Raw genomic sequence first — 21,234 nt, forward strand, 5'->3', positions numbered from 1 at the left:
TTGTACCCATTCTGCAATCTGTTAATAAAGTTTTCAATCAATCAATCAATCAATCATGTGCATTACTTCACTCCATAATCCATCTAGATCCACACTCCATTTCAGTAGGTGGCGGTAATGCACCAAAACGTTAGTGCCAACCGCCAATAAAAATCAGAAGAAGAAGAAGAAGACGAAGAAGAAGAAGAAGAACTAAACTAAACGAATTGTCAGACGGTCCCTACACAGGAAGGAGCCATGGCCGTTGAGTCAAGTGTGAGGGACTCGTCTGTCGTTGTTATTAGCGTTCGTTATTAGATTAATGTTGTGTTTCGTCGTCGTAACAGTTCAACACAAGTGTGACTCAATTTAAAACGTTTACGTTTATGTGGACGCGGGCTGTTTGGGCGTTGTTAATAGGTTAAAAAGTAAGTCGTTTGCCACTGTAAAAATGTTCAGTTCTTCGACTACAGCCATGAAGCGTCAGGAAGATTCTAGCAGCAGGAACAGCCTCTCGATCACCCCCCACAGGAGGCGACACCCGATCAACACGTTCGATCTGACAAATGAAGAAGACGAAGAGGAGGTCCAGTTTGATAGTAAGCGGCCCCCTTACTATCCGACCGTAATGCTTATTTGGTGTAATGAACCTTTACTGGAAAACTTTGATGGACGGAGTCACATGTATGACTCACAAAATGGGGGGGACCCTGATGTAAACAAGGCAAACGTATTTCTCTGGTCTGCACCCCCTCCCATTCTGCAATCTGTTAAATACAGTTTTCATTCATTCGTTCATGTTTTTTTGGACAGATCGATTGATTGATTGAACATTTTATTAACAGATTGCAGAATGGGTACAGTACAGCTCAATACACACAATTGTTAAGGGGATGCAGACCAGAGAAAGACTTTCGTCTTGTTTACATCAGGGTCCGGGTCCCCCATTTTCAATTCATCATAACTATGACATACATGACATACAGATATACAGTACTGCTACATCTATACATTTATGACATACCACCAGATTTACAAATGCAGTACTTGGGTATCAGAAAGTGCTGATGATTAGTGCACCTGTATGTTTGTTTATAAATGGTCAACATTCTTTGTTGTCTTCAGTAATTATATTCAAAGTCTATAAATCTATACAATTTAATAAATTCCCATATCCTCAGGATATCCCCTAGATTAGAACACCATAATCCTGGTAACCGTTGTCACTGGTTATCAGGCTTTATTACATGGCGTTTTCACATTCGCCGAAATGCTTGCTTGTGATCAGTGGTGCAGTCGTGGTCACACGCGGTTACACGCAGTGTTACTAGATGATCACTGAGGCAGAGTGATTACACTGCTGATGGTCAGTGACGCGCACACATATGCACGCACAGTGTTACCAGTTCCCATATTACGACTGCACCACTGCTTGTGATTGGTCAATAGCGCTCGTCAGAGGTCCGATATTACTCGATAGCGGACCTCTCTGGAACAATAATGACCGCTGTGCGCAGCTGTTCGCAATCAAGCCCACTGACACACTGCATCAGTGCAGCCAATCAGACACACCTGCCGGCTGCACTGACAGCGGAGTGTGTGTGACGATGACAGCGGAGCCAGAACAGAACTGCGTCTGCATTTGATCTCGTCTTGTCGATGTAAAATGAATTAGGTATATTTGTTAGTAAGTTAGCCATGTAATAAGCGGGATAATGTATAGCTATACTCAATCATTGTCGCAAAATAATTGACCTTCACTGACGTTTAAAACACCTCGGCGCTGCGCCTCTGTATTTTAAACTCTGTGTCAGTCAATTATTTTGCGACAATGACCTCGTAGCTATACATTATCCCTTACATAGTATATTATTAATACTTTGAGATAAGATCAGATTACATTTTATTGCTATTACACAACACAAGTACAGTACAACAAAATTTTATTGGCATCTAACCAGAGTGCAAAGTAATAGCAAAGCGCATAGCAATATACAGTGTAACATGTGAATATGTGGAGTATATAAGATGATGTACTAATGTATATGTACAGTATTATCATATGCAATGGTACAAGAAGTATCGCACTATGGTAGTAAACCATACTAATCAATTGTATAACTAATAAGAGTAGGTATGGGATATATACAGGTATAGATAAAGGTACATGTGTGACTGTACTGTATATATACAGATATATATGCAGAAATATATGTGTATACTCTGTTATTGTACTGTGAGATAATGAAACTCATCATCTCCCACCACCAACAAGAAGACAAAAGATGCCCCCACCCTCCTTTGTGTCCAAAGACCCCCCCCCGCCACTCACCTGTCCTGTCCAACCACCCCAAAACACATCACCCCCCCCAGAGCAGAGCAAACCACACAACTCACCATTCCAGACAAACCACCCCGAAACACATCACCCCCTCCTTCATGGACCCGAAACCCCCCCCATGGAACAGACCAACCACCCACCATTCCAGTCTGACCACTCACAATGGACACACCTTTTGCTCCCCCTGTATATAATGAGACCACACAATCGTTGATCAAGAGCTCAGTTGGGGACACTTGGCCAGTGTACTTTTGTACAAAGTCACTTTTGTTTGTACATTTTCGAGGCGACATCATCGCCTAGTCCGCCTACGGCAAGCTTGCAAGCTCAAAACGCAAACCGTAAACAAAACCCAGAGCGCACCAAGACTGAGTGTGTACACAAACGAGAGGGGGGTGGGGGGGGGGAGTTCGCATCAGATCTCGGAACGGACTATAACGGAATGGAATGGAACCGAATGGGTGAGTGAGAAAGGCCCCTGAGTCATCCTGCTGTAACTCTTTGATTCACCTGAACCTGCCTTGGTGTATTAAACCCATGTTTGTTCAAGCCTATACCTGACTGTCTACATTTGATTACTCCGGGAACAATTCTCCCACAGTACATTGTGTTGGTAGTTGACCGGGAACAGTGTAGAGTAGACAGTAGATAAAGATATGGTTTTGACGTTTGAGGCCCTGTTTAGACGGAAACGCTAGCAGGTGAATCCGCAAAAATATTTTTTCGGATGTGCCTTTGGTTTATACGGAAACGGTGTTTTTACGGGGTGAAACCGTAAAAAAGTGAGACCACCTTCCAGGGTGGAATTCCTAGAAACGCTAAACCTTAGCGCTCTCATCTAAACTGTCAAACCGCATAAAACGATGACGAAAGGGTTGTCAAGGCTCTCGTCGCGCGTACTGCTTACATCACAGGCATGCGCCAGTAGCCTAGAAGCGTAAACAAAGCATGTCTGATTCTATCCACGGCGATCACCTGAAGGCTACATTGGCAGTACTTTTAAATACACAAGAATCTGTCCCGCGGCGCGTGAGTGGACCCACTGTCTGTGAGTGACTCTGCTTTGGTCCAATCACATTCCCCACCCACAGTCTGCGAATCAGAGGCAGAGTAGGGCGGGTCTTCACAGCACGTCATGTGACATATGCGCCAATCGTGTGACAGCGGGGCTCCGTTGTCTCGAGTTGTTACAGCCTCGTCTGCACGGAGAATTCCATCCCAAAACGCTCGTCTAAACGCAAAATTAAAAGTGAAACCGTAAGACGACTTTTGCGGTTTCTGTTCAGACTCTCTCCGTCTAAACGTAGCCGGAGTATAGGCAACAGAGTTCAGAGTTCATATGGTATATACAGTACAAAAGGCCCAAGGACTGGGCAGACATAAAGACTGTGGGACGGGTGCTGTTCTGTTGTTCTGCAGCTGGACGCCTCTCAGACATAAAGACTGTGGGGTGCTGGCCTGCAGCTGGACGCTTAAGACAGTGGGGCGCTGGTCTGCAGCTGGATGCCTCTCAAAGACATGCCCAGACATGTCAGTCGATAGTCAGCATCTATATATGACAGTGGGCTTAGTTGGTTCCTCTTAGTCTGTGTGCTCGTCCCTGATCACAAGTAAGTGCTAGGTATTGTGTAATGAGGACGTTTTATTGTTGGTGACTTATATAGTTAAGGCCTATAGTAAGCAATTTACCAGTATGCTTATAGTGACAATCTAGCCTATTGAGTATAATCTATATTGTTGATTGTAGTATTTAGTACCCGTTTATCACTGTTTACCCCCTGTGACTAGTATAGGAAAAGCACTGCTTATCCCCATTGTTAGTTCCACTCATGAGGTTTATGTTACTTGTAGCACCTGTCTGATGATTGATTAAAACTCCTCAAAGAACGTTCCTGCCTCCCGTGTCCTGACTAGACACCCCGTGTCGTTGACTAACTTTCCTAACCACCAAGAGCTTCACTACAGTATAGGTTGAGTATCTAGGCGAGTGCACCGTAAATGAATGTACTTCTGTTCTACTCCACATATCTTTTTTTTTATCCACTTTTTTTCCCTCCTATTTTCTGTATTTTTCTCCCATCCCAATTTAGTCGTTATGCCAATTCCCTCCCCTCCCCTTTCTGGTCGTTGCGCGCATGTGCCCCCCCCACTGGTCGGTCTTGATTGTGAAGCGACCTTGGGTTCTATGAAAGGCGCTATATAAATTTGATCTATTATTATTATTATTATTATTATTATTAGGGAGCCCTGAAGTCTATCGTATGCTTATCCTCCGATACATAGGAGACAGCCAGCAGCCTCTTTTCACCTGACAGCGAGGACTCTCATTGGTGAGGTGTAACGCGTGGGAGGCTCACACTACCTTCACCATTTCCCTCCCTCGCTGTGCAGGCGCCCTGACCGACCTGTAGGAGTCGCTGTTTACAACGACCAGGACCCACCCTCGCCGGGTTTCCCACCCGCTATAACACCGCCAATTGTTATAGCAGTGTATGAGCGGTCGGCCAACCCGGAAGCACCACAGCTGTATTTGATCCCACTGTCTCTGTGGTGGTAGACAGACGGTCAGACGCTTAGTCCGCTGCACTACCCGGCCGCCCCCCCCCCCCCCCCCCTACTCCACATATCTTGTAGTATCATGAAATATAAGAAAACATTGCATTACCAGGGGCAGGCGGTACACCCCTTTTCACCCTGGTCATGTGTTTCTCTTCGTGAAAGGGTATTCGGGTGGAGAGGGGCCTGTGTGCACTGGTACAGGAAGATAAGCATTACTGAGCACACACCCCCCCCCCCCCCCCCCCCCCATACACACACGGTGATGAGCTCACTCACTGCTTACAAATAACATCTTCTCCAGTAGTGTTGTGTGTTCTTCCATAGCCCTAGTCTTACTAGTGTTACAAACAGACAAAATGGAGTCAGTGGGAAAGGACATTGTTGAAATGATAGCGAGAGTTATTGCTGAAGGTAAGACGACAACTGTTGTAGTTTTGTGTTCGGAGGATCAAAAGCCAGTATGTTTTCAAGAAGAATCGAGAGGTTATTATTTGTCACATACATGCCAGCAGGGCATACAGTGAAATGCGGGGTGGTCATTTTCATAGTGGAAAATGCATAAGCCTATTAATTTGTGAAATTCACAGATCCTAAACAATTTGTCATGTTATTGTCCCGGCTTTTATGATGTGTTTGATACTATTGAGGTAAATATTAGGCCTACAAAGATGTATTATTGAATCCTTGACTGCTATCTATTTTCTCGTCACTAACACTCGCCACCACAACCCTTTCCTCTTCCTCTTTTGTGTGTGTGTGTGTGTGTGTGTGACCTCAGCCTCCGATTCCACTGATAGCTGTGAACTGCTGATGGCTGGTGGGAAGAATTACACGTCCATCCAGGACTTTGCCACAGCGATACCCAACCACCTTCTTCTGGGATCCCTTCTGGAGCACCTGTGCTTCGTCTACGAGACGGATCCGACGCGCTCACGCTCCCTGTTCAAAGGTAGGTAGGGGGGGGGGGGGGGGGGGGGCTTTCCTCTTCCCAAGGACATCGTCAACAGATGTTATCGTGTGGGCGGTCGCGTGTTTGAATCCAGCTCCCGGCGTTGTCACCAAGCGTTCACACTAATACAATTGGCAGTATTAGAGGGTGGGGAAAGCTGGCGGGTGGGACCTGGGCGTTGTGGACAGCGACCCCTACAGTTCGGTCGGGGCGCCTGCTCAGCGAGGGTAGGATCTGGAGAGAGGTAGTGCGGCCTCCCACACGTTACACTCTCTCCCACTGAGAATCTGCGCGGCCAGGCTGCGTGTATGCTTTCTACAACGCAGTTGGGTTTCCGGGTTCCTCTGATTGGCCACTAAGCCCACGTGACCCTACGCTATTACGCCCCCCTTATCGCCGCCAGTTATCGCTAGAGTTGTTCCGATACCGATACCAGTATCGGAAATGCCGCCGATACTGCCTAAAATGCTAGTATCGGTATCGGCGAGTACACGTAAATTCTAGCCTCCGATCCCATGATGTAATTTATCTCCTGCCGAGTCCTGCGGAGAGTGAGGATTATAAAATGAACATGTTTTAAAGTGTGATGCTGTGTCATTTTAACAGCAGATACACTTTCTTAAATTCCATTGTCCCCGACAGTGCGGTGTGACGGGGAGCTCGGACGGGAATCGGGATGTGTTTGGCTGGTGTTATGATAGCATTAGCTGGAAAGATAGCTAGTTGGAACAACATCCGCTTTAACGTTACATCAAATCAGATGATCGCCTGTCCTTTCTCCAGGACCTAACACTGTCCGTGACCGTCTATCAACAATAATGCACCCACGGTGAATTGTATTTAAGTTAAGTAGTTACGGACTAGCGTTAGCTGACTATTACTAACGTTATCAAATGTCGGATAAATATCGGTATCGGCCGATACCCAAAGCTTAGGTATCGGATCGGAAAGGGAAAAATGGTATCGGAACATCTCTAGTTATCGCTTACGCCCGTGCATGAGCCGCGACAAGCCCCTCGTAACGAATCATTAAAAAAATATACCGTTAGGGGCGGTTAGGTGGCGTAGCGGAGATTGCGTTCGTCACCAACCCCGGAGCTGTGAGCTGGATTCGCCTGTTCGAGTCCAGCTCACAGCTCCGGGGTTGTCACCAGCTTGGCTGGCCGTTCACACTAATACAATTGGCTGTATTAGAGGGTGGGAGAAGCTGGCGGGGTGGGTCCGGGTCGTTGTAAACAGCGACTCCTACAGTTCGGTCGGGGCGCCTGCTAAGCGCGGATAGGACCTGAGGGGGATAGTGTGATCCTTCCACACGCTACGCCCTCTCAGGGAGGATCCGCGCTGCCAGGTGAAAAGAAGCGGTGATTGGCTGGACGTGTGTCGGAGGAAGCACGTGATAGCCTCCACTCTCCCAGATGATCTGACTGTGGGGGGTAAGTGCGCAGCGACCAGGAAGGGGATTGGGAATTGGCATACGACTAACATTGGGATGGGAGAAAATCTGAGGAAAATGGAGGGGGAAAAAGATCAATAAAAAAAAAAATACAAAAAAAATATACCGTTAACTGGAATATGTTGTTTCTTTACACATATGTTGGATTATGTACAAATCTAATTATGACATTTAAGACATGCATGACATACAGATATATATATCTCTGACTCTGAGCATCTGAAGACTGTGCTATTAAACCAGGAAGTGCAGCACTATGTCTGCAGAGTAGAGCCTCCACTACTGCAGTGCAACACACAACTAACACAAGACTAGAGTGAACAAAAACGCTCATGGACCCGCGGTCTGTCATTGAATGCTCGCGTGTGCTGTTCGTTGGATTCGTTTTGGATTATTTGGCCACCAAAACAACTATCAAAACGTACATGGGCCGCGGTCTCACGTTGACTGGCTTGTGTTGTCGCGCTGTGTGCAGACACTGGATGAACCCGCCCACCTCTACCTTTGATTGGCTTACCATGGCATTTTACTCAACCTCAGCCAATCGCGCGCTGAGGTTGGCTGAGAAGGACTAACCTCGTTCCCAGCTTTATAGAATGCCTCTCGGCTCCAAGATCTTTCTGATGAAGCCCGAGTCGCGCGATTATTTATTGGTTTGTCATGACAAACCAATTACATAATCCAACATATGTGTAAAGAAACAACATTTCCGCACGTCAGAAAATAGGAGCGTCGCACTTGGACTCTGCTTTGGGTCCGCTTTGAGCCCGCGGGAGTCTGCTCCGTGTACGGTCCGCTCGACTATGGGAAGGGCTTAACGTGTGGAAGGTCACACTACCTCCCTCCAGATCCTTCCCTCGCTGAGCAGGCGCCCCGATCGAACTGTAGGAGTCGCTATCCACAACGCCCAGGACCCACCCACCAGCTTTCCCACCCCTAACACTGCCAATTGTGTTTAGTATGAGCGACCAGCCAAGCTGGTAGCAACGCCGAGAGCTGGGCTCGAACCCAGCGTCTCCAGCGTTGGTGGCGAGCGCCTTGCCCACTACACCACCTAGCCGCCCCAATGTGGCAGTTCAAGTAAGTCTTTATTTGCCTGTAATGCATGCTTATCTTGTTTAATTAAGTGATGCCTTGTTTTACTGTTGCCCCGCCTTCTTTCTTCTCCTCAACAGTCATTGGTCACCGTTTAGCAGCCATGAACCTCCTCTCCCCATTGGCCATCAGCGATGAGTTCAGCACCGTCCGACTCCAACACAACCGGGCCTTCACTGAGCTGCTGCTCGCTGCTCGCACCTCCATCTTACCACAGGTGCACAATGTTTGATTTCATGTTTAGGGGCGACAGTGGCTCAGGAGGTAGAGCGGCCGCCTGGTATTCGGAAGGTTCCCTTTGGCGCTTTGGATAAATGGAATAGATAATGCGCTATATAAAACCATTTAACACAAACGCATACTCAATTTAGTTACAATCCTAATTTGTAACAAGAAAGAAAGAGAGAAAAACCTGGTGAAATGTAGGCTTAATTGGACCGAAAACAATTGTTTTGCTTGCTTTTTTTTTACTTTCTTGTTAGGTTTTATGTAAAAAAAAAGTTACAAAATAAATATATATATCGTACTTTCCGGACTATAAGCCGCAGCTTTTTCCCCCATTTTTCGACCCTGCGGCTTATATAACGGTGCGGCTTATATGTGACTCGACGTGACCAAACCCGAAAATGTAAAAATCAAAATATTGCTTTTTTGACTGCATTGAAATGTTATTTATCTGTTCCCTTATTTGCTAAACTTAATACAACTTGTAAATGAGTTAATTCTTGTTATTTGTCTGACAGTATTGTGTCCCAATGCTAATTACATATGGTAATTAAACATTAAAACACCTGCGGCTTATAGTCCAGTGCGGCTTATATATGTACACATCATTCAATTTAGCTGCTGCGGCTTATAGTCAGGTGCGGCTTATAGTGCGAAAAGTACGGTATACAGTATATATATTATTATGATCTGTTGACCGTGTTTATTGTTGCATTATCTACCGTGCAATAACTGCTCATCTTCGATCTTACAGGGTCCGCTTCTTAACACGGACTCTACAAGCCTTACGTTAAGGTAAGAGCACTTATGTTCTATACCGTAGAGTAGTATTTCTTTGGTGAGGTTCAACCGTTCTTAATGGAATAATATACATAATGGTACATTTCTGTCAACTCTCTTTAGGCCTAAAGAGGGGCTGTTCCAAGCACAGACGTCACGCTACCTCAGCGAGTTTGAGGAGATCAGTAGACTTGGAAAAGGAGCCTACGGCAACGTGTTCAAGGTAGGCAACTTTATTTACTTCACTCCATCTTAACACATCCACCGCCAATCACGTTGTACGACGGGTTTCAAGGTCATGCGAATTCCGCCAATCCACGGCGTACGACGTTATTGTCATCATATTTCATTTTTTCGCCATGGTATTCATAATTCCCTCACCCAGCCTCGGCTGAGACAGTGGGACTCGGCACAACCGTGCAACGCTTCAATACCGCCGCCTGGTGGATGATCGGGCGAGTTACAACCGGAAATGGATCTCTGGTGATCTCCGTGCATCTGGGAATTCCGTCCGGCAGTTACATATTGTTGCGGGACTCTAGACACACATCCGTGTATATGGATCGCTGCCATAACTCAATAATCGATATGATTTGGGCGTTTATTGCGCCATACAAACCGGAAATGGATCTAGTCGATCGACGTCAAATAAGTCGGATCTTTTTCCTCCAGTCTCATCGGCAAACGGTAAGAGGACAGTAACGTTACTTTCAGCGTGATTGTTTATTATTATTAATGCAAACCGCTCTGATCAATATATCACCCATACTACATAAAGCATTTACTGACGATCACGGAATTATAAACGACCCCCCCCCCCCTTTCATCCGCGCATGATGAGTCATAACGTTTAGGATCGTATTCAGTTGGATTTTTTAATATAGCGTGGATCGCGAATAAACTGCAATCGATAATCTATATTATGCATTTAGGCCTATAACTAGCGTTGTAGGAATTACTGCAGAAAACGATAAAAACATACTTATATTCTAGACGGTAAAGTATAACGTTCCTACATCCTGAACGATAGCTAATCGATGTTGAATGGGCCATAGTAATGTCAATTTAGCAATACAATTTAAAAAGTTATAGCCCTGCAAAGAAGGTGAACATCTCCATAGGCTTAGACTGGTGGCAGTGATCATACATTGATGGATATAAGCGTGGCAGTTAATGTGTTAAGGGCTCAAATCAGGGATATTTGTTGTCTGGAACGATGTCATCATCACCTACAACCTGCTTTGGAATGTGGTTAGTCTATATACTGTCAGACCTGTATCTCCACACACTATGTGTTTTATGCTGTACCAGTGCAGGAGAAACGCCCCGTTATCGTTGCGCCCTGGGAGGATGGGACGTTTTGAGTTGTCTCATGTTCTCAAGTTTCAAGTTTTGTTTTATTTGTCACGTATAAAGTACATGTACGTCACAGTGAAATGCTTGGTTCTGTATGAGCCCCCTTAGAATGTGCTTCATACAGTAAAAAGGAGGTAAAAATAATATAAAGTCCAAACACTATACAAACTAAAGTACAAAATGCAAACAATGAGGTATGGATGTAGTCCAAATCTTTTTGTAATAAATAGATATACAATATGGTGTAGTGTTAAAGGTGAGTGTTTGTTTAAAGTGAGTGTGTGGATGTGTGTGCAGTGAATGTAGATGGGTGGGTTAGTGTCACATAGTCGTTGAGCATCCTGACGGCCTCCTGGGGATAGAAGCTCCTCTTGAGTCGCTCTGTGCTGGCCACGAGACTCCGGTAGCGCTTGCCTGACCTTAGCAGTGCAAACCAATCACAATCATCTAGGCCGGCGCTAAACACGAAATGCACCTTGCAAAATAGAGAACCGTTTCATCGTCAAGTCTTCCAGCACGAGAGAGTAGTTTCATCGTCCAAGTCTTCCAGCACGAGAGAATAGAATAGAATAGAAATAGAAATACTTTTATTATCCCGAGGGGAATTTGACACTGCAAAAATCGCTCACATTAAACATGAGTAGTTTCATCGTCCCAAGTCTTCCAGCACGAGAGAATAGAATAGAATATAATAGAATAGAAATAGAAATACTTTTATTATCCCGAGGGGAATTCGACACTGCAAAAATCGCTCACATTAAACATGAGTAGTTTCATCGTCCCAAGTCTTCCAGCATGAGAGAATAGAATAGAATAGAATAGAAATAGAAATACTTTTATTATCCCGAGGGGAATTCGACACTGCAAAAATCGCTCACATTAAACATGAGTAGTTTCATCGTCCCAAGTCTTCCAGCACGAGAGACTCGTTTGCCCACTTTGAAGGCCTGTTGTTGTTATTGATCCTAAACGAAGACCTTGAAAGCGGTTACTTTTAAAAGGGATGCTGGGGGAGGCGGAAGGGGAGGAGAACGCCGACTGAAACAGTCATCCGATGGGAGGGAGGCTTATTACGTCAACATCCCGTGAGTCGGATCGGAATGTGGTCGACGTTGTCGTGCTTTTTTTTTATTTTTATTTTTTAGGTCACAAATAAGTTGGACGGTCAAGAGTATGCCGTGAAGAAGATTCTCATCAAGAACGTCTCGAGGGACGACTGCATGAAGGTGAGATATTGATTTGAGACACAATCTTGATGGGTCACACATTCCATTTTTGGGGGATCGTTATTTGGGTACACTTACAGAAAGAGCACGTCTCATGGCACCAACACGGCACAATGCCACACACAGCCCATTGGCCACGGTTGTCATGTAATCATAATCACCTGTTGTTGTTATTTGATTACAATCACATGTTGTTTGCCCACCATGATGTCTTCGATGGAATACTGTGAATACTGTAGGTCGTCCACAGTAACAAATAGAGAGGGTTTTTGTCGTCTGTGACTTGGGCTCCAGGTCCTCCGGGAGGTCAAAGTGTTGTCCAGTCTTCAGCATATAAACGTCGTGGGCTATCACACTGCCTGGATGGAGCACGTCCAACCTGCCCGTGAGTCATCTCCCCTTCTTTCTCAAAACACAAAAAAGTAGTCTTTCATGTTAGCCTTAGGCTGGGCTTACAGAATTATTTGCTTATGTGTTGTTCGCCCCTTTTGGATAGCTTTAGCTTTCGATTTCAATTAAGTCACAGATGTTGTACGCATCATATGTATTAATACTAGGGATGCTCGATATTGGCTTTTTTACCGATACCGATATTGTCCAACTCTTAATTTCCGATACCGATATCAACCGATACCGATATATGCAGGGTTTCCCCCCAAAAAAACTGAATAATTTCAGGTAACTAATAATTTCACTGGATGCATTCAAAAGGCTTTCTAAATGTAAGCATTATCTGTGCAAAATATGATCATTAAAAAAGTTAAAATTAACATTACATATCTCTTGTTGTTGAATTAAACCAACATGCATACTTTTGACAATAAATAAAATAAGAATTGGTTCTTACTTGCTTGCCTGGGTAAATAAAGGTTAAATAAATGTAAAAAAAAAAAATGTATTTATTTATTTTTTTACCGATATTTTCCGATATCACATTTTACTGCCGATATCGGCCGATAATATCGGACATCCCTAATTAATACTGCACATGCAATGGTTTAATGACGGCTTTAAATTACTTTTTTATGCACGCAGTAGGAATTGATTAAAATACACAACAAGTATGACAACAACTTTTTGAGAAGTGACTTGTGATTACATACTCCTCATAGGCAGCAGTGCATTTAAATTAAACACAATTTTTTGCTTCTTGTTGCAGCTTGTCCCTAAAGTTAGTGGTCATATTATTAGTCGTGCTAATTCTGGAACCTCTCCTTTCCAGGCCCCCCACCTCTCCTGCCAGCTCTAGAGTCAGCAGGATTGCAAGATGGGTAAGATATGAACCTCAAATCATTTGACGTGTTATATAACATGTAAACATAACATGTAATGGTAACATTTACTTGTAATGTAATCACATGTGACCACAACATGTAACAAACATTATTTGTAATATAATAATAACATGTAAACACAACATGTAACAACATTTCCTTGTAATGTTTATTATAACATGTAAACACAACATGTAACATTTACTTGTAATGTAATAACATGTGACCACAACATGTAACAACATTATTTGTAATATAATAACATGTAAACACAACAGGTAACAACTAGGGATGTTCGATATTGGCTTTTTTACCGATACCGATATACCGATATTGTCCAACTCTTAATTTCCGATACCGATATCAACCGATATCAACCGATACCGATATATGCAGGGTTCCCCCCCCCCAAAAAACGGAATAATTTCAGATAATTAACATTACATATCTCTTGTTGTGGAATTAACACAACATTATGCATACTTTTGACAATAAATAAAATCAGAATATTTTTTTGAAAACCGATACCGTTATTTTCCGATATCACATTTTAATGCCGATATCGGCCGATAATATCGGTAGGCCGATAATATCGGACATCCCTAGTAACAACATTTACTTGTAATGTAATAACATGTAAACACAACATGTAACATTATTTGTAATGTAATAACATGTAAACACAACATGTAACATTATTTGTAATGTAATAACATGTAAACACAACATGTAACATTGTTTGTAATGTAATAACATGTAAACACAACATGTAACAACATTTACTTGTAATGTAATAAGGAGACCTGTTAGGGGTGGGAATCACCAGAGGCCTCACGATACTTGAGTCACGATACGATAGTATTGCGATACTAAATATATTGCGATATGCTGAGTATTGCGATATTAATATTGCGATTTCTTACCTTTTTTCAACTGCAAAGTAAAACTGTCAACATGTTTTATCTAATAAAAGTTTTCAGTCTGTTCATCTCACTTCAATCATTTTTATTGCAGCAAATGGGATTTTCTCAAGCAGACGGATATCAACACTGTAGTCTGTGTTGCATGTACCTGACAAACTGAACTGTTTGTATTACAGTCATATTCCAACTTAACTGAATGCAAACAATGCAACTTCCTTATACAAAAAAAATTAATACAAAAAGAAATATATATATATATTTTTTTTAAAATAATTAAATATCGATACTTGGCGTCCCTGTATCGATACAGTATCGCCATGCAAAGTATCGCGATACTACTACGTATCGATATTTCCCCCCCACCACTAAGACCTATGCTCCTCTTGTCTTCATAGTAGTGTTGATGAGAGCCCAGATGACAGCAACACCGGCTCCTCGATAGTCTTCCAAAGCTCCGGTCACTTACAGCCAGACAGTGCCGCTGCTGCCGCTGCTGAGGTTCCCCCGGAGGAAACCCGCCCCCCTGTCCAGGCCTTGGTCCCCAGCCGGGAGAGCGGCCAGGAGGCGCGGCCCAAGGTGACACAACAACGTCTCCCCGAGAACTACGTCCCGTGTGCGTTCCTGGGCCGGCGTGTTTCCATTAAGAAGTCTCCTTGTCCCGCAATGAACTGGGACGACTCGGCACTACTGGAGGAGGGGGAGGAGGAGGAGGAGGAAGAGGAAGAGGAAGAGGAGGAAGAAGACACCAGCATGAGGAAGATGGAGCTGAACAACAACTGCTGCTTTGACATGGGAGGCCAGGAGTGGGCTGATAAACAAACGGCAATAGCTACAAAGGAGGTCAGTAGTGGAGATGTTATTGCAGATGCTCAAGAACTGATATATACTATATATATATATGTGTGTTTGGTTGTGTCCGTTTATCCGTCTGCTTGTTTTATTTTTTTATGTAAGAAAATAAATATTAATTAAAACTTGATTTTCATCATATTGGATCGTATGAATCGGATTGTATGAATAGGAGGTGTGATGTGAAACTGAAACAGTGTTTTATTTGACATTTTCAAATATTTCAGAAATCGTATAGTGAGAAATCCCAATTCCACTATGCCAATTCTCCCCTCCCCTGTCTTGAACGTTGCTCGCATATGCCCCCCACTGGCCGGTTGTAGGGAGGATAGAAGCCTTGCATCACGTGTCCCCTCCGACACATGAGGAGGCAGCCTGTCACATCTTTTCACCTGCCAGCGCGGACTCTGTGGTGAGGTGTAACGTGTGGGAGGCTCACACTACCCCCCGCCATTTCCTGTCTCTGCTGTGCAGGCGTCCCCCAACCGACCTGTAGGAGTCGCTGTCCACAACGTCCAGATTACCACCCATCGACTTCCCTCCGCTAACTCTGCCAATTGAGTTAGTATGACGGCCGGCCCAAGCCGGAGGCAACGCCGACAGCTGGAGTCGAACCCGGTGTCTCTTGCGTTGGTGAGGAGCGCAATGTCCGCTACGCCACCCAGCCGCTGTCAACGAATATTCTATATTCAAATTAATAATCGACTTGTAAAAAAAAAAAAATACAAAAAAATAAACAGTTTCTCCGCCATGCGTTGTCTGCCAATAACTCCGTAAGGCGTTTTTGAGATCAATATTTCATATTTTTGTCATGGTATTCATATTTCACCCACGGAGTCTTGGCTGATGCTGTCTGGGCCATCACAACTCTGCAACGCTTCAATACCGCCACCTGGTGGCCGATCGGCGCGTTGCCAAACCGGAAGTGCCCATTGTAGCTCGGTCCGTCCCCTATTTTCGTCCGGCCACTCGCTTATCGTCTCGGGGCTCAATACAGACACCGTCGATATGGATATTTGCCATAACTCAATAATCAACATGATTTGGACGCCTGTACGTTAATGCCAAGCAAGCAGTGCAAAAATGCTTCCGCATTCGTCACCGCACGCTAGTGCGGTAAAGCGCCCTTCCTTTCAGACAAATGCTACCGTGCGTGCACCGGCGGCGGCGTGCTCGCTCAGGTGCGTGCGTGCGCCGGCGTGCTCGCGCGAGGTGCCCGCGCATGCGCATGAGATCCCGCCGAGCGGAGCTCAATATATATAAGTCACCGCCCCTTATTCAGTATCTAGCAATAGCTCAATTGGCAAGGACACATGGCTGTGGATCCTATGGCTTGTTTGCTGGCGAGTTCGAATCCCATCGAAAATATTTTTTAACGTGATTTTTTTTTAACGTGTATTCTTTCGCCGGTTAAGGTTAGGCATGGTTAAGGTTAAGGTTAAGGTTAGGCATTGTTTCGGAGTTGGTTAAGGTTAGAACGGTTAAGTTTAGGCGCTGTTAAGGAGCTGGTTAAGGTTAGAGTTTGTCAAAGAGAATGGCAATATAATTTCTATGGTTAAGGTTAGGCATGGTTAAGGTTAAGGTTAAGGTTAGGCATTGTTTCGGAGTTGGTTAAGGTTAGAACGGTTAAGTTTAGGCGTTGTTAAGGAGCTGGTTAAGGTTAGAGTTTGTCAAAGAGAATGGCAATAGACAGCCTATTTCCGCGCGACCTGGGCGCTGGGCGGCGGAAAATGAAAGGCGCATTACTGCATGCCACTACGGTAAATTTTTGCACTGCTTGCTTGGCATAAAGCTACACGCGATTTGGACGTGTATTAGTAATATACAAACCGGAAATGGATCGCATCGATCAACATCCCATAATTGGGATCTGTTTACTCCACTCTCATCGCCCAACGCTACGAGGAGACTGGGGTGAGTTTCAGCGTTTTTCTTTACCATTTTCGATACAAACTGCTCTGATCAATATATCACCCATACTACATAAATCATTTAACGTCGGCCATTGCATTATAAACGACCCCCCCCCCCCCCCCCCTCCGTTCACCAGCAGATGACCAGTCATGACGTTTAGGACCATTTACAGTTGACATTTTTAATATAGCGTTGATCGGTATCAAACTGCATTTGATCATCTAATATATGCATTTATGCCTATATCTCACGTTCTATGAAATACTGCAGAAAACGATAAAAACATATTTATACTCTAGACTGTATTTTAGTATGAATGTGTGAATGAAAAAGTTAAACGTTCCTACATCCTGAACGATACATAATTGATGTTGAATGGGCCATAGTAATGTTAGCAATACAATTTAAAAAGTTATAGTCCTGCAAAGAAGGTGAACATCTCCATAGACTTATAGCGCTGGCAGAGAGGGTACAATGATGGGTACAATGCCCGGGAGAGAATGGGTTATTAATATTAGATTGTGGAGAGAGAAAAAAAACAGCCCCCGGTTGTCTTCCTCTCAACTTCTCACGTGGGCCTGAATGCGCTGCATGACGGACAGGAGACACGTGACGTCGCTTTCATTGAGCTGAAGAACGTGCCGGTAGTAACAACAACAAGAACAACAACATCTGGCGTGATGGCAGATCATTCAGAACCCAACTCGGTCGCGAAGAGACAGTGAATTGCACTCAATCTTCTAGCTCTGGCTTGTCGTTTGCGTTCGCCATACTATGAGGCTACGCTAGATTATGGGTAATCTCTGTGTTGTGCGTGGGATGAACGAACAACATCCGGCCCTTTTTGCGCAAATTATATATTTGGGAAGGAGTTCCGCACACGCAAAAAAAAATGTAGCGCACATGTGTTCCGTTAGTGGTTAAAGTAACGTTTAAGTGATGCACCGATGTGAAAATTGTGGCCGATACCGATAACCGATATTAACATTGCTGTTCTGGCCGTATAGAAAACACTTTTTTATGATCATCAAATAAAGAGCTATTTTCCAAAAAACGCATTTTCTTTTTACTTTTGTAACTTATTTTCAGAAATTACTGATATTTTGATAACTATTCAAGGCCAAAACGTGAAATATCGGCCCATATCGGTCCTATCTTGATATCGGACCGATACCATATCGGCCGATATTATATCGGCGGCCGATATATCGTGCATCACTAGTAAAAGTTCTATTAGTTCGGTACACAGTGCGTACTGAACCAAAGGTCCCGTACTGAAACGGTTCGGTACGGATATGTGAACCGTTATATTACACCCCTACAATTTACCACCGTGGGGGGGGGGGGGGAAGAAAACGATAACACTCATTGACAATGAATGGTAAATATATTGCCCAGTCCTCCTAGCACACAGGATAATTGTACATTATTGGTTGGATGATGATAGTGATCGTCGTTCCGTCACGTCTCTCCAGGTGCAGTTCCAGCTGATGCTGTACATCCAGATGCAGCTGTGTGAGCGCTCCCTGACGGGCTGGATCTCTGAGCGCAACACCAGGCCCCCCACAGAGGAGCGGAACACCAGGCCCCCCACAGAGGAGCGCAACACCAGGCCCCACACAGAGGAGCGGAACACCAGGCCCCCCACAGGGGAGCGGAACACCAGGCCCCCCACAGGGGAGCGGAACACCAGGCCCCCCACAGAGGAGCGGAACACCAGGCCCCCCACAGAGGAGCTCTGCTCGAAATGTAATCACTCTGAATGAATGAATGAATGAAACGTTTATTTCTTGGACATGTTATTTTTCGTCTTATTTCTTCAACCAACTCACAGTGTCTTGATCCGTCAGACCAAACAATCATAACAACAAATTTTAAAAAATCCTTAAAGAAAAAAAACATTTAAAAAAAAAAAGAACAAAGAAAAAAACAGGAATTATAAACAAAAGAGCAATGGGTTTGGTTGGCAGACATGTCCAAAAAAAGGAGTAGAGGGAAGCTTAGCTTATTGATCCCCTACCCCCTTACATTTGTATTTGTTCTTCCATTAATATTACTAGAATTTACATAATTTATTATATTACAATATAGAATATTATTTTTACTTATATTAAAAGTGATAACAATAAAAAACATGATTCACTTGACAGCAGTGAATATAGTACATCACTACATACACAATATAACATAATTTTGTTTATCCTCACTACTTATTTCTGTGTTTTTCTAATGTGTATTTTTTTTTTAACTGCTTTTTAAATTGTGCCACATGTTTACTCAGTTTGATGTAATCGGGTAAATTCTGTTCATATTCAGCCTTTCTCTCTCTCACACACACACACACACACACACACACACACACATACATATACACACACACAGAATTCCGTTCATGTTCAATGATACATTTAACATTTAAGATGACTGCTCATCCTAAAAATCTGCTAACTTAATTCCAGGTAACTTTATTGCAAATATCTCCAGGGCCCAGGAGTTCAAAACTTTTTTAATCCCTATCTGATCGGATCAGATTTGGATTCATTAATTTCAACTCATTATGAATTGAAAATGGGGGACCCTGATGTAAACAAGACGAAAGTCTTTCTCTGGTCTGCATACCCTTAACAATTGTGTGTATTGAGCCGTTCTATACTGTACCCATTCTGCATTCTGTTAATTAAAATGTTCAATCAATCAATCAATCAATAGGGATTACACGTTTTGAACTCCTGGGCCCAGGGTATCTGCAGGGTATTAACCTCTTAACAGGCAGGCAGAAAAGTGGCGATTCTTTTACTTTAACTTGAGGACTGCATACTTTTTTTTTGCAAAGCTTAGCTTTATACTTTATACTTATAGCACATGCATGAGCCTGGTCTCTTTTGAAAGATAACATTCTGAAGTTACTAATGCAAAAAAGCATAATCACTTTTAGTGCTAATGAAATAGAGTAACAAAGGTTTGAACTTGAGTTGAACTTGTGTACTCACATTTTTCTTTAGTGGTTGCCAGATTCGAGATTCCATTATTGAAACACTGTGGTTCATAGCCTGACGTCTTATGTAATACAGGTCCAAATCTTATAAAGCCCAGCTGTCGGGAGATGAAATTATATTAAATATATGAAATGTCTTTAGTTTTTTGCGTGGCTACCAGGAGCTTGGTGCGTCTGGCGATATGGAACGCGCAGGAATTGAAATTGGCGCGCAAGTGCAGCCGCCAATTTCAGTGTCGCTATGTGTTGTTGTTGTTTTTGCTAGTATGGTCGTGAAATTGGTATTACATTTAGCTCTAAGTGGTATTAAAAAAGTCTTCAATTTAACTTGTTGAAACCTACAAATACCCTGATCTCACACATTTGTATTTTCAGGTCCTTATGCGCGTGTCGATACGGAGCACACGCTGAGAATACTGAGGAAGATACTGGAAGGAGTGGAGTACATTCACTCCAGGGGGATGATGCACAGAGACCTGAAGGTATGTCCTAGAACCAGGGAGGTGTGTCCTAGAACCTGGGAGGTGTGTCCTGCACCAGGGAGGAGGTGTGTCCTCCACCAGGGAGGTGTGTCCTGGATGGGCACGAGGAATGTTTCCCCAGATCGAGTACTCTCATGAATTACTGAGTAGTGCTTGAGTACTTGTTTAACGTCACGGTGACCAAATGCGTCCACATTTTTATAGGATTCTATCACATTTTCATAACAACAGCGAATATAACTTACCCTGCACCGTTTTCATTGAGGTTTCTTACAAATTAACAATATTTTATTTGTCCTTTATATGCGGATAACATTCAAATCTTAAATTGTACCATTATGTTCCCGTTTAGACAACAAACATAATGCTAATGATGCACTTTTGTTAAGATAATTGGGTGACCATTCTCGATCACTGTACTCGGGTCCCATTAATAGTTTAACCCTGTTCAGATCGCGTCAAAGAATAGACGCGTCCCAGTGACCTGTGACCTGTGCTAAAGGTCTTGGGAATTGTATTAATTTTGTAGTTTTCACATTTTCACCTTTTAATTTTAAACCAATGCTGCCATCTACTGACAACTGAAAGTGTTGTGTAAGTTATAGTATAACGTCAACTTGAGACCCGCACTTCCGTAAACACAGTCGCCCACAACACATTCTAGAGATTCCCACTTTTTACTGGTACATAGGTTCATATCTAATAGTCTTTAGATGACTAAATATAGATGAATACTCATGAAATTTCATATATATATTCTAAAATAAGTATAATTTCACTTCATCTACCTGTCGACATGAAATTCCCAAACGCTGACGGTAAAAAAAAGCCTGG

General features: G+C 43.5%; 1 protein-coding gene across 5 annotated transcripts in view; it reads left to right on the forward strand.

Annotated features, from left to right (window-relative positions):
- The first annotated feature begins 265 nt into the window (after positions 1-265).
- The window catches only part of eif2ak1 (eukaryotic translation initiation factor 2-alpha kinase 1), a 59,129-nt gene continuing 38,160 nt past the window's right edge, over positions 266-21,234 (forward strand). For 3 of the 5 annotated variants that reach the window (XM_084333018.1, XM_084333020.1, XM_084333022.1), the window contains exons 1-11: positions 266-578; positions 5,658-5,828; positions 8,457-8,593; positions 9,356-9,396; positions 9,505-9,604; positions 11,883-11,963; positions 12,258-12,348; positions 13,186-13,234; positions 14,556-15,000; positions 18,399-18,672; positions 20,294-20,400. In XM_084333018.1, the coding sequence (XP_084189144.1) occupies positions 431-578; positions 5,658-5,828; positions 8,457-8,593; positions 9,356-9,396; positions 9,505-9,604; positions 11,883-11,963; positions 12,258-12,348; positions 13,186-13,234; positions 14,556-15,000; positions 18,399-18,672; positions 20,294-20,400 (1,644 nt within the window). In that variant the 5' untranslated portion in view covers positions 266-430. Of the gene's footprint in view, positions 579-5,196; positions 5,291-5,657; positions 5,829-8,456; positions 8,594-9,355; positions 9,397-9,504; positions 9,605-11,882; positions 11,964-12,257; positions 12,349-13,185; positions 13,235-14,555; positions 15,001-18,398; positions 18,673-20,293; positions 20,401-21,234 lie in introns of those variants that run through there. The other 2 variants (XM_084333019.1, XM_084333021.1) reach the window with 2 other exon arrangements.

The sequence above is a fragment of the Notolepis coatsorum genome, assembly GCF_963971535.1.
Source record: "Notolepis coatsorum genome assembly, chromosome: 17".
NCBI lineage: Eukaryota > Metazoa > Chordata > Actinopteri > Aulopiformes > Paralepididae > Notolepis > Notolepis coatsorum.